We start from the raw sequence: 12,500 nt of genomic DNA, 5'->3' as shown, positions 1-12,500 counted from the left end.
ATGGACGATGCAGTTTAACATAAGTATATAACATAAGTTAAATACATGAAATAGTGCAAAAGGGTTCGTGCATGCTGCAGGAAAAAGAAACATGTACATATACACATGTTACGGTATTTTATTTTGTATTTTACTACATTTTATTTGTTTTTTTTATATACATTTATCTTCCAATGTTATTATATTCGTGTAATCCTAATATATATGTTTATATTGTCATGTGTGTTGATATGTAAAACACCACTTAGACATCTTTTATGACATTTGGCTATATAAATAAAAAATCTAATCATAAATAGAAACAATTTTAAAAAAAAATAGAATTTGATTTTATTTGATTTTTTGAAATAAAGTACAATTTAACAAACTCAAAAAATAAATATATATAAATATAGACATTTTTATTCATTGGGATAAACCCCTTGAGATGCACCATCTCGTTTTCAAGGGGGTCTCGACAATAGTAACAACTTACAGACATACATAAACAAAAAAACAAAATGCAAAACATGACACTTAAAATGCTTTAAGAATATATAAACATGTGGACGTGAGAAAACAGATGGACACATGAACAGTGTATTATGAACACACAGAACATGCCATATGATCACATGTTGAACTTGACTCTTTTTAGGGACATTGTTTTCCATATTCCTTCATACGAGCAGAGCTAACCGCTAACACAGCAGTGGGTGTTCTTCTTCTGTCGCTACCTCTTTACGGGGCTAAATGTATGATTTCCTCTTCCTCTGGTAATCATTTCTCAGTCGTACAGTCTGCCTTTCACCCCGCAGTTTTATTACATGGAAATTCAACAAATGTTAAACGCTCCATTGAAGCTCTCCACTATCCGTTACGCAGAACGCCAGCCTCATCAGGAGCTCGAGGAAATCTGCAGTCTGGCTTTGAGCTGCAATAATAACCTGCAGCAGACAGAAGAAAGTGATTACTATTTATATGACTGACTTCCACTCCAACAAGCTGCACATCTCCAGAGAACTGTGGGCAGAAACTACGTAGATTTACTCAAGTACTTTACGGAGGACTTCCAGCACCAACGAGCTGCACATCACCTCAGAGAAAGTCAGAGAATACCAGAGACATGTGGGCAGAGGTGGGAAGTAACTCAGATGAAACCCCTGTGATGTCGGAAGGAACGAAGTAGATTTACTCAAGTACCAAATAATAATAATAATCTTTATTTGCATAGCAGCTTTCATACAATAAGTGCAGTTCAAAGTCACAAAGTCACATTTCACAGACAATTGATATCTCACAGAACACAGTTACCAGTAGAAGACATACACACTAACTAAAGATAGCATAGAGTAGACATAACAAATCCATTTAGATTGAAGGCACAACGATTACATTGTGGGTTCAAAGGAGGATAGTGCAAATATACAAGGACTGAACTTAATTACAATTTACAATAACTTCTACTTTTACTCAAGTACAAGATCTGAGTACTTCTACTTTTACTCAAGTACAAGATCTGAGTACTTCTACTTTTACTCAAGTACAAGATCTGAGTACTTCCACTTTTACTCAAGTACAAGATCTGAGTACTTCTACTTTTACTCAAGTACAAGATCTGAGTACTTCTACTTTTACTCAAGTACAAGATCTGAGTACTTCTACTTTTACTCAAGTACAAGATCTGAGTACTTCCACTTTTACTGAAGTACAAGATCTGAGTACTTCTACTTTTACTACAAGATCTGAGTACTTCTTGCACCTCTGAATGTGGGTAAAAAAGCAAAACAAAAAGAGAAAGGGGGAGTGTGTGTGTGTGTCTCTCTCTGTGTGTGTGTGTGTGTGTGTGTGTGTGTGTGTGTGTGTGTGTGTGTGTGTGTGTGTGTGTGTGTGTGTGTGTGTGTGTGTACATGTGTGTGTGTGTGTGTGTGTGTGTGTGTGTGTGTGTGTGTGTGTGTGTGTGTGTGTGTCTCTGTGTGTGTGTGTGTGTGTGTGTGTGTGTGTGTGTGTGTGTGTGTGTGTGTGTGTGTGTGTGTGTGTGTGTGTGTGTGTGTGTGTGTGTGTGTGTGTGTGTGTGTGTGTGTGTGTGTGTGTGTGTGTGTGTGTGTGTCTGATAGTATCTGCAGAGGGCTTTAGTATAGCTCTAAAGCAGTGTGTGTGGTGTGTGTGTGTGTGTGTGTGTGTGTGTGTGTGTGTGTGTGTGTGTGTGTGTGTGTGTGTGTGTGTGTGTGTGTGTGTGTGTGTGTGTGTGTGTGTGTGTGTGTGTGTGTGTGTGTGTGTGGAGCCGGTGTGAGGCACGACTCCCCCGAGCCTCCAGAGCCCAAAGTCTTCCTGAGAGGCCGAGAAACTTTCAGCTTTTTCAGAACAGCAGCAGAAAACTCCCTCCTCTCCCTCCCTCCCTCCCTCCCCCCCCCCCTCCCTCTCACTCTCTCCCTCTTTTCCCTCCTCCTCAGACGCTCTCAGCCTGAAGCAGTAATCGGACGACTTCTCTCTCTCACCGGGACACGGGTCTCCTGAGATAGCGCTCATGGGTTTCCTAAAATGAGAAAGAAGAAGTAGTTTCACACACTTCTGCTGCAGGAGAAGAGAGAGAGCTTCTGTCCGTCTCCCCGGAGAACATTTCAGCTTCTTTTGTTTTTAAAGAAGAAGATATAAGAAGGGATACACACACGGATTCAACCAGACGTGCAGTGAGTATGACTCTAATTTACAAGCTTAAGGTGTGTGTGTGTGTGTGTGTGTGTATGTGTGTGTGTGTGTGTGTGTGTGTGTGTGTGTGTGTGTGTGTGTGTGTGTGTGTGTGTGTGTGTGTGTGTGTGTGTGTGTGTGTGTGTGTGTGTGTGTGTGTGTGTGTGTGTGTGTGTGTGTGTGTGTGTGGTATTATCTGCTTTTATTCAGTACATGTGCATCCGTATTAATAAACTTTTTATTGAAGCGTTCATATCCACAGAGCAAGAACACCTTTTATTAATTGTTATGATCAGAAAGAAGGAACTACTTTACCTTAAATATAGTAAGAAATGTAATAATGGTAATAATAACAACCAAAGAGGAACGCTTTAATCTGCTTTAATTCATTTCAAATGATAGATCAATAGTATTTAAAGAAAGAAATTGCTCTTAATGTTTTGATAATTAAAGTCAAAGTCAAAAAAATACAAAATGTAATGTCAATTAAATAACAATTTGTAGTGTGTTTGATAATTGCTAAATGGCTTATACATTCATTTATTCTCATGCATACACCTTTAGAAATGTAACACTCCAATGTGTAATTATAAATACAGTCTTTACAACCTAAAAACCCCCTTTTATAATAAAAAATCCCTCTCTCCGTTGCAAAACAACTTATCTACCGAGCTCACGGGTGTCATTTCCCGTCAGAAATGCATCCGACCTCCTTTTATTTAACTACGAGGTGATCCTCCGCTTCCTCGGCGCGGTTCACATGTTCCCCGGTGCTCTGGAACAGGCAGGAGCTTCTCTCTGACAGAACAAACACCACGGCTCTCTGAGCTTTTGACGTCCGATGCCATCTGCTGAGGCAGGAATGCTGAGAGGCTCCAGAATCTGACCCCAGATCAGGCCTCGTCTCCGGCCGCTGCGTCTCTTTTGCTCGCTGCTATACGCTCAAATCACACGATTCAAGAAGGCTTTTATTGTCCTGTGTACAGAGCTGCAGTGGAGATATATCAATGAACATCTGAGGCTGCTCCAACGGGGCTACACAATAAAACAGACGCCTCTAATTAAAGCTTGTTCTGGTTTAATGTATGATCACAAGTCGGTGGAATTATCCCCTTTTAAATCTATTTCTCCATCCTGTAATTCCCTGCTGTTTAGAAAAGAGGTGTGTGTGTGTTTTTGTGTGTGTGTGTGTGTGTGTGTGTGGATGAAAGAGAGGTTAGGCTCGGCTCAGACAAACATCACAGTGTGTGTGTGTGTGTGTGTGTGTGTGTGTGTGTGTGTGTGTGTGTGTGTGCTGCAGCCATTCACTCACACAATAACCTTATTTATCCAATTAGCAGATAATGAGGCGGCTGATTTGTGGCTGTTTGCTCGCTGTATTTGCTTTACGATGTGTGTGTAGTAGCAATGTGTGTGTGTGTGTGTGTGTGTGTAGGAGCCATTGTTTGCCCGAGGCCTGATGCTTCTCTCCGTGGAGAAGTGTCCGTCTTCCTCTTTTTTTTGGAAACGCTGAGAGACACAGAGGGCTGATTGATCCGAGGAACACGGAGGAAACTCCCATTAAGTATCCGCTCTGTGTGATTAGTGGGCAGCGGCTGTTTACTAAATACTGCGGGCTGCTATTCCTCGAACACACCGCTGTTTGCATGTGCCGTGTGTCTCTGAAAGGGCAGGAAATGAGCTCTGAAGATTTCAATCAGTAATAGCCACTTGTGTGATTGTTGTAAAGTGTTTACGTTGTGACAGATAATGAGGAAGCCGCCGAGCTCAGAGTGTCTGGAGAGGAACATTTGTGAAACTGTGGAAACTGCAATTGAATTAGAAAAGTCTGCTTCCTGGTCCACGGATAATAATGTCATTAATATATGAGATCAGGGAGATAATAAGGGTCAGATTTGAGTGAAATAACGCGTCTTCTCCTGTAAGTCCTCCCTGGCTGTGCGGTGGTCACGCTGAAAGAAAGCATATTATAAAAAGTGCACCTTAAATCTTGTTTGATGGCCCCTCGCCGGCCTTCTGGAAATCATTTGGGAGGTTGAAGAGCACAGTATTAACAGATTTAACGTCGCTATTGAGTGAATTGCTGGAGCAGCGTGTCAGATTGAAGCGAATGAGAGAGACAAATTGCACATGTGTGAATAATTACGCTTTTAATTATTATAATTTTAAATTAGGTGTGAATGACTGTGTGCTTATTATAAGAAATATACAATGCATTAGAACATACAGAGCACTGCATTATACAATTATTTGTCATCGGTTTAAAAAATACGTTATAAATAAATAAAAATTAATACAATTAAAAGAAAGTACAGAGCAGTGAAAAGTATAAGAAATTAAAGAAAAATAAATAAATAATAATGTTTAAAGAGATATCTAAATAAATCGTTTTGCTATTATCTGTCTCTGTGAATTTAGAAAAATTGTTAAAAACTGCACCACTAAATAATAAAAAATCCATTTAATTTAAATTATGAAATCTCTCTCTTATCTGAAATACTTTTCCTCGGAGGATTTAAAAAGCACGGCGTTATTTAACGCTGCGTCCGCTGGCAGACGTACGGAGACAGCAGTGAAGTGTAGCATTTTGTAAATGGCGGCTAATTCCCCCCCCCCCCCCCTCACATCTGTGTCCAATTGTTGTCTGCATCTACATTCTTTGAGAGCGGATTTATTTTCCCTGGGCCACCATGTGGATTCAGCTGACCAGCTTAAGTGGGGATTAGTTGTTTTAAAGTTACATTTTGATTAAAGCATTGTCTTGCAGAAAAAAAGACTCGCAACACAGGCTGTAAAATCAAAAGGGCTGTGAAGTCATATCTAATAAGGATGACACTGAGGAAAGGCATGGTAACTTAAACATACTGGAAGTGAGCAGATTGCATGATTAAAAGGACTGTAAACTATCTATAGCACCTATAGACTCTTCTTGCATCTATAGATTTGTTCTTTGTCCTATATATATGTTGCACTGTTGGAGGAGCCTACATTTTGAATTGCCATATCTACACTGTAGCTTCTGTGCAATGAGAATAAAAGCCTTGAGTTGAATTGAACACGTGAAAGTCCGTAAAGTGTGCAGGTGACGGGGTAACTCTTTGCGGAATATATCTACAGGAGGTGGAGCAGCGATGTGTCCCGGGTCACGCTGCCTCCATGCTGACATGATGGTATTCTGAGTCTGTGTTTACCTTCGGAGACGCAGGTCTGGAAACGAGCAAAGCCAAACAGCAAACAGCCGAGAGGTGAAGCGTGTTCTTCTGCTTCTTCTTCTCTGATGACACTTCCAGCGCTTCATCTCCACTTTCCGCTTTGTTCCGTTAGCTTCAAAGAGCTGGCAGTTCAGGTTGAGTTGAAGACGCACATCAAAAGATGCTCAATGCAGACTTCTTCTTTTTTTTTAAACAATAAATATTTAGCGGCGCAGAAGAAAGGTTTTCAAATCCCCCCCCCTCCTCCCCCCTCTCTTCACCTGGCTGCTTTCACCTGCTGCCAATGGCTCAGACACCAGCATGCTAATGGCTTCGCTGGCCTGCAGAGACACACACACACACACACACACACACACACACACACACACACACACACACACACACACACACACACACACACACACACACACACACACACACCACATCTCGCCACCACAACACACTCCCTGTGATCGCTGTTAATGTGCTGTGGCAGAATGTGTTTCTCTTTCCTCTGAATGGCTTTTACCTCCGTGGACTTTCTTCTCTTTCACGTGGTCCCCTGCGTGTTTCTGGGCGCTTGGAGATGCCAGGAGGAGGCACTCGAGTTCATGTGTAATGGTTTATTTTCTGCTAAGATGGCTGTTAGCAGTGGGAGAGAGAAAGCTGGAATGGTATTCATGGTGTGAAGAAGAAGAAAGCTCAGGTTACCCCGGCTCATGTAAACAGTCGGCCATTCAAAAATCATGCGAGGACTTTTTTAGTAAAATAAAGACTTTATCCGCCTTTTTCCTGACCAGTGTAATACCTTTGACCTTTCGTGGCCCCGGCGTCCCCGCGGTGGTGGAGTCAGCTGTAATATAGTGTTATAGCGGGGCATGTATACGGCCCCGCTTGATGTTTGGAGCGGACAGCACAATGTAACTGTCAGCTAAAGAGAGTAATAGAGGCATTCGCAGCGTCATAGGAAACATATGTGGCTCCATATGCTCTGCGTGGTCTCCTTCACTGTCTGAGATGCACCACTGATCTGGGGGCCTCTAAAGTGCCCTGTGTGTGTGTGTGTGTGTGTGTGTGTGTGTGTGTGTGTGTGTGTGTGTGTGTGTGTGTGTGTGTGTGTGTGTGTGTGTGTGTGTGTGTGTGTGTGTGTGTGTGTGTGTGTGTGTGTGTGTGTGTGTGTGTGTGTGTGTGTGTGTGTGTGTGTGTGTGTGTGTGTGTGTGTGTGTGTGTGTGTGTGTGTGTGTGAAGACATGAGTTATATGTGCTGCAGAACAAGACAGAAAAAACAGAGAGAAAGAGAGGAGATTTATATTTAATGTGTGAGTGCATTGTTCTTTGGTGTGTGTGTGTGTGTGTGTGTGTGTGTGTGTGTGTGTGTGTGTGTGTGTGTGTGTGTGTGTGTGTGTGTGTGTGTGTGTGTGTGTGTGTGTGTGTGTGTGTGTGTGTGTGTGTGTGTGTGTGTGTGTGTGTGTGTGTGTGTGTGTGTGTGTGTGTGTGTGTGTGTGTGTGTGTGTGTGTGTGTGGCCCCCAGGCCCTGACGCTCATTAGGACCTGTCAGTATCCCGAGGGAGGGGGGAGCTGATAAAATTCAGATAGTGTCAATTGCATATGAAAGATGTTCTGAGGATGCTGGGGTTTGTCACGCTTGACTTGTCTTTGCTCAACAAGTCCCATCTTCATTTTTATTTTTTCCGCACCCCTCTACCCACCTTAACTCCCCCCTCCTCACCCCCTTCCTGCTTACCTTGGATAAGCCGCTTTGCATGTTGATTGGGGGAGGAAAGCTAATCCAGTTTGCAGCTGTCGTAGAGCAATGATGAATCACCTTTCCGTCATTCGGCTCAGGGAGGAGGAAACAACAGGCAGCGAGACACAATGTGCGCCTCTGTTCCTCTCCTCGGCTGCAGAACAACAATAATGTTTTCTCAGACAAGCCTTTTTGTGTCATGGATGGCTGTGTGCTGTGACACCGGGCTGCAGTAACAAGGAGGGACTTTGTCTGGGGCGGGCAGGTGGAGGCAGGACGGAGGAAGGGAGGAAGAAGGGAGTGTGCTTTTGTGTGCTTCTGGGACTCGGAGACTTCCAGGTAAGAGCAGAGTTGACCCGCTGCCAGGAGCATCACAGATTTCCTTTCTGCTGAACAACTGTCAGTCTCTCTCAGAGCCGTCTGATCGCAGAGAGTGGAGTGGACTTCTTCAAATGGGGGGGAAAGTTTGTGCAGAGCAGGAGGACACATCAGAAGTGAGTTTCATTTCTTTGGTTGGTTGATGTTATAAGAGAGGAAGTGAATTAATGTTGTGGAAAACGAAAAAGCATTAAGTGCCGCTTCTTTAATTATAATTACAGATTTTTTTTGTGGGACTCTTGTGTTCAATATGCTTTCTCCTATAATAATGTAATTGTCTTGACCCTCAAGTCATTTAGTTGCTACGTCTTCAGTTGGTGTGATATTAGAAGAAGACAAAGCAGGTCTCATGTTGCATTTCGTGCCGTTTCTTTTCTTATAACGGCTGACTTTTTGGTGTGACTCTTTGTGTGCGATATTATGCTTTTTCCCTTTAATAATGAAATTGTCTTGGACCACGAGTCGTTTGAATAATATCTTAACATTATAACATCATATTTAAATGCATATTATAATGGAGACTGTGTGCTTTCTGTCAGCACACTGTGGTGTCTGACCGGAGATAGTGAGGACTTTTTAAATGAGATTTTAAAAAGTTTGAGCGAAGCAGGAGCGAGTGTGAAATGCAGAAATGTCCCCGGTCTTTCATTTCATTTCATTTGTACGTCTGTGGGGTTGAATGTTTGGTTTGTGAGATATTTTGAGTTGAATGAATATACCTCTGAGAGAAGCAGCTTCCATGCAGCCTTTTGTGGCTTTTTATAATTATAAAAAATAATGCTTATACATAGACTATTTTCCCTTAATAATTAAATTCCTCTTGAACCACAAGACGCAGAATTTGCCAAGCTATACTGCCGAGTATCACAATACCACAACATAATCTTAAATAGACTAAATGCATATCATAATTTAATCTCTTTCGGGCATAATTCTGCTTTCTTGGTGCCATCTGAGAGCACTCAGAGTTCCTTCAGCTCTGGGCAGAAGGCCGATGTTTGTCGATAGCAGAGATACCCGGAGCCAGGGAATATAATTGTAAATGGCAGCGTAATGTACCAAACATCTCGTCCTAATTTCATTAAGGCACAATGGGAGCGGTGGCCGTACTTTCCCAATCACTCGGGCCTCCTCCTTTGTCTACACTCGATCAAATGCTCCGAACGGGGAGATAGAATAATGTTTTCAGTGGCGTGGTCGTTCTGTATAAACACAGAAACAATTAAGGAGCGTGCCAGAGCAAACACATGCCTCATTTTGCCTCATGAGCTCCGCATCTGCCCATCACTGAGGCATGGGCCCTGACAATCAGCAGCACTTTCACATCGCCTCAAACCAGCAGACATCTGTTAGCAGTCTGCTGCCACACACAGCGAAAACACACTCTGTGCTCGGAGATACACGCAGGAAGTCCACAGTAAACACTCGCAGTGAGATGCTGTAACGAGAGAAATGTGCCTCTGCCGTGTCAACATGTTTACTGCTGGTTTCAGAGCTTCCTTTGGTTTCTCTGTGTGCATGAGAGAGTGTGTCAACTTCTGCGTTTTCAAATGTATGTGGATTTGCATCACGTAAAATAATCGTTATTTAAAAACACAAAGTGAAGGGATTCTATTTACTTGTTCGTGAAATTGCAATTGATTTTAAATATTTCTTATGTAATCTTTTTTAATAGAAATACTTGGCCTTGGCATCACATATAGGAAGTCCTTACTTAAATAAAACCTGTGCAAAGACTTTATTTAATCTTTAGTCAAATTGTGGTGAATTGTGGATTTTAAATGGACTTTGAATGGAATATTTTAGGCTCTTTTTGGGGGTATTTTTCTGATCCAGTCTTAGACATTGTAATCCCATAAAAAAAAGCCCCTTATTTAAAAATTAATCTTTAGTCAAATTGGGGTGAATTGTGGATTTTAAATGCAGTTTAAATGGAATATTTTTATATTTTCTTCTATTACTTTTGTTGTTTTTTATAAAAATGTTCTGTAGTTTTTTGTAATTATCTGTTTTTAGTCGTGGTTCTTAGCACGACATAAACACATCATTAGCTGACATTAAGGTAATAATATAAAATGCAAGGTTGTCTTATTATAGTATGTACTTTTAATAGAATATTATTTAACAGATACATTCTTTAATAATAGTCGTGTTGTCTGTCTTTCCGGATTTTTCGTATACGTAGTTATCTAAATCCGTTCTACTGAATCCTGCACACACTGCGTTGTGCATCAGCGCTGCGTGTCTTCCCTGAAACCAGAGTGAAATGTGTAATTTGATTTGGTGTGTGTGTGTGTGTGTGTGTGTGTGTGTGTGTGTGTGTGTGTGTGTGTGTGTGTGTGTGTGTGTGTGTGTGTGTGTGTGTGTGTGTGTGTGTGTGTGTGTGTGTGTGTGTGTGTGTGTGTGTGTGTGTGTGTGTGTGTGTGTGTGTGTCGTCAGGTCTATGGAAATGCAGGATCTAGCCAGTCCTCACAGCAGAGTAAGTGGAAGCAGTGAATCTCCTAATGGTCCCAACCTCGACAACTCCCACATCAATAACAATTCCATGACACCCAATGGCACTGAAGGTATGTGAGCCGCCATTTGTACTCACCTTCTTCATCATAGTCTTCTGTTGTAGTCCACATTTCAAAAGGCCTGAGAGCGTAGTGAAACTGAGATGTTAAACTTAAAGGAGCTCAGTGTAGTGCTCATGCATTTGAAGCAACAAAGCCTTTGCAAGTTAATGGAAGAAGTGTCACCAAAACCGAATTTTAAATATTTCTGATTCAAATTTCTGCTGCAAAATGGTCTGTTTTTAGACTGAAGTACGGATATTTTCTTGCTTTCCTTTGTGTTATTCTCATGTTAAAGTGAATATCTGTGTGTGCTAGATAGGTAAACAACTCTTTAGAAGACATGTTCTCCGACTTTGAGAAACTTGAATGGATATTTCCTGTCATTTGATAGACTATACATCAAAAGTAAATGATATTGTTTGCAGTTTTGTATAATTACACAGGCAGTAAGTGAGTGTAGAGAATGCACTTCATGTTTCTACCTCAGCTGAAACGATCCAGTGCAGCTTGGATTTGTTTTGAAGCGACTATTAGCTGTTTATCTAAGCACCCATGTAATTATTCAAAGCCGTCGGCATGGAAATGAGTGCGTTTTGCATCAGCTCTCGACTGTACATAGTTATTTACTCAGGTGATCCACCTCCTGTGCACAGATGTGAGCCTTTGTTTAGTGAAGCAGTCACAAACAGGAAACACAGGCTTACCTCTGCAGACTGTCATGTGTCCCTCTGTAATTCTGTCTTTCCCAGGTGATAACATCACAATGCTTACCACTGCAGACTGGTTGTTAGGGTCTAACTCACAGTCCGCTGCAGGTTGGTCTACTCCGGAGACGCTGAAAGCACAATACTGAGAGCAAGGACACACTTTGTACATCTGGAAACTGAATTTAAAGGTCACCTATTCTCCTCTTCTTCATCAATATATCACAGGTCTCAGATATATACAGAGCCTGTCTCTGATTGGCTGAAACACCAAACAGATCATTGCAGCATTACCCATAATCCCCTCTGTTTCAGCCCTATTTCAAAAGTGCTGATTCTCTGCTTGTTACTTCAGATGAAAATAAGGAGCCCCTCCCCACGCCCCTCTGAGAGACATTTGGTTACAAAGAACTCAATGGAGCTCTAGGAGGAGATTCAGGTGATAAGGGGGGGGGGGGGTGGGGGGGGGTTACCTTGGTTGCTGATTGGCTAATGGTAACACAAGACAAAACATCGTTATGACATCATCAAGTGGCCAAAATCTGATCAGCTCATTTTCAGGTTTTTATAGAAATGGATCAAAAAGAGAGAGAATCTTTGTTCCTGAAACTTTCAGAGTCTCTTTCCACAGAGGGGACACATGTTGATGTAGAAGAGACATGAAGAAGAGGGGACACATGTTGATGTAGAAGAGACATGAAGAAGAGGGGACACATGTAGATGTAGAAGAGACATGAAGAAGAGGGGACACATGTTGATGAAGAAGAGACATGAAGAAGAGAGGACACATGTTGATGAAGAAGAGACATGAAGAAGAGAGGACACATGTTGATGTAGAGGAGACATGGAGAAGAGGGGACACATGTTGATGTAGAAGAGACATGAAGAAGAGGGGACACATGTTGATGTAGAAGAGACATGAAGAAGAGGGGACACATGTTGATGTAGAGGAGACATGGAGAAGAGGGGACACATGTTGATGTAGAAGAGACATGGAGAAGAGGGGACACATGTTGATGTAGAAGAGACATGAAGAAGAGGGGACACATGTTGATGTAGAAGAGACATGGAGAAGAGGGGACACATGTTGATGTAGAAGAGACATGAAGAAGAGGGGACACATGTTGATGTAGAAGAGACATGGAGAAGAGGGGACACATGTTGATGTAGAAGAGACATGAAGAAGAGGGGACACATGTTGATGAAGAAGAGACATGAAGAAGAGAGGACACATGTTGATGTAGAGGAGACATGG

The 12,500-nt window shown here is 42.0% G+C and overlaps 1 protein-coding gene across 9 annotated transcripts in view; it reads left to right on the top strand.

The window, feature by feature from the left end:
- Nucleotides 1-12,500, top strand: part of eya1 (EYA transcriptional coactivator and phosphatase 1) — a 119,196-nt gene that overhangs the window by 45,770 nt on the left and 60,926 nt on the right. For 3 of the 9 annotated variants that reach the window (XM_079660921.1, XM_079660918.1, XM_079660922.1), the window contains exons 2-4: nt 2,433-2,669; nt 10,423-10,550; nt 11,291-11,356. In XM_079660921.1, coding sequence (XP_079517047.1) covers nt 10,427-10,550; nt 11,291-11,356 — 190 coding nt within the window. In that variant the 5' untranslated portion in view covers nt 2,433-2,669; nt 10,423-10,426. Of the gene's footprint in view, nt 1-2,432; nt 2,670-7,870; nt 8,100-10,422; nt 10,551-11,290; nt 11,357-12,500 lie in introns of those variants that run through there. The other 6 variants (XM_079660924.1, XM_079660923.1, XM_079660919.1 and 3 more) reach the window with 4 other exon arrangements.

This window comes from Notothenia rossii (genome assembly GCF_949606895.1).
Source record: "Notothenia rossii genome assembly, chromosome: 12".
In the NCBI taxonomy this organism is placed as follows: Eukaryota; Metazoa; Chordata; class Actinopteri; order Perciformes; family Nototheniidae; genus Notothenia; species Notothenia rossii.
This window is presented reverse-complemented; position numbering and strand designations above follow the sequence as displayed.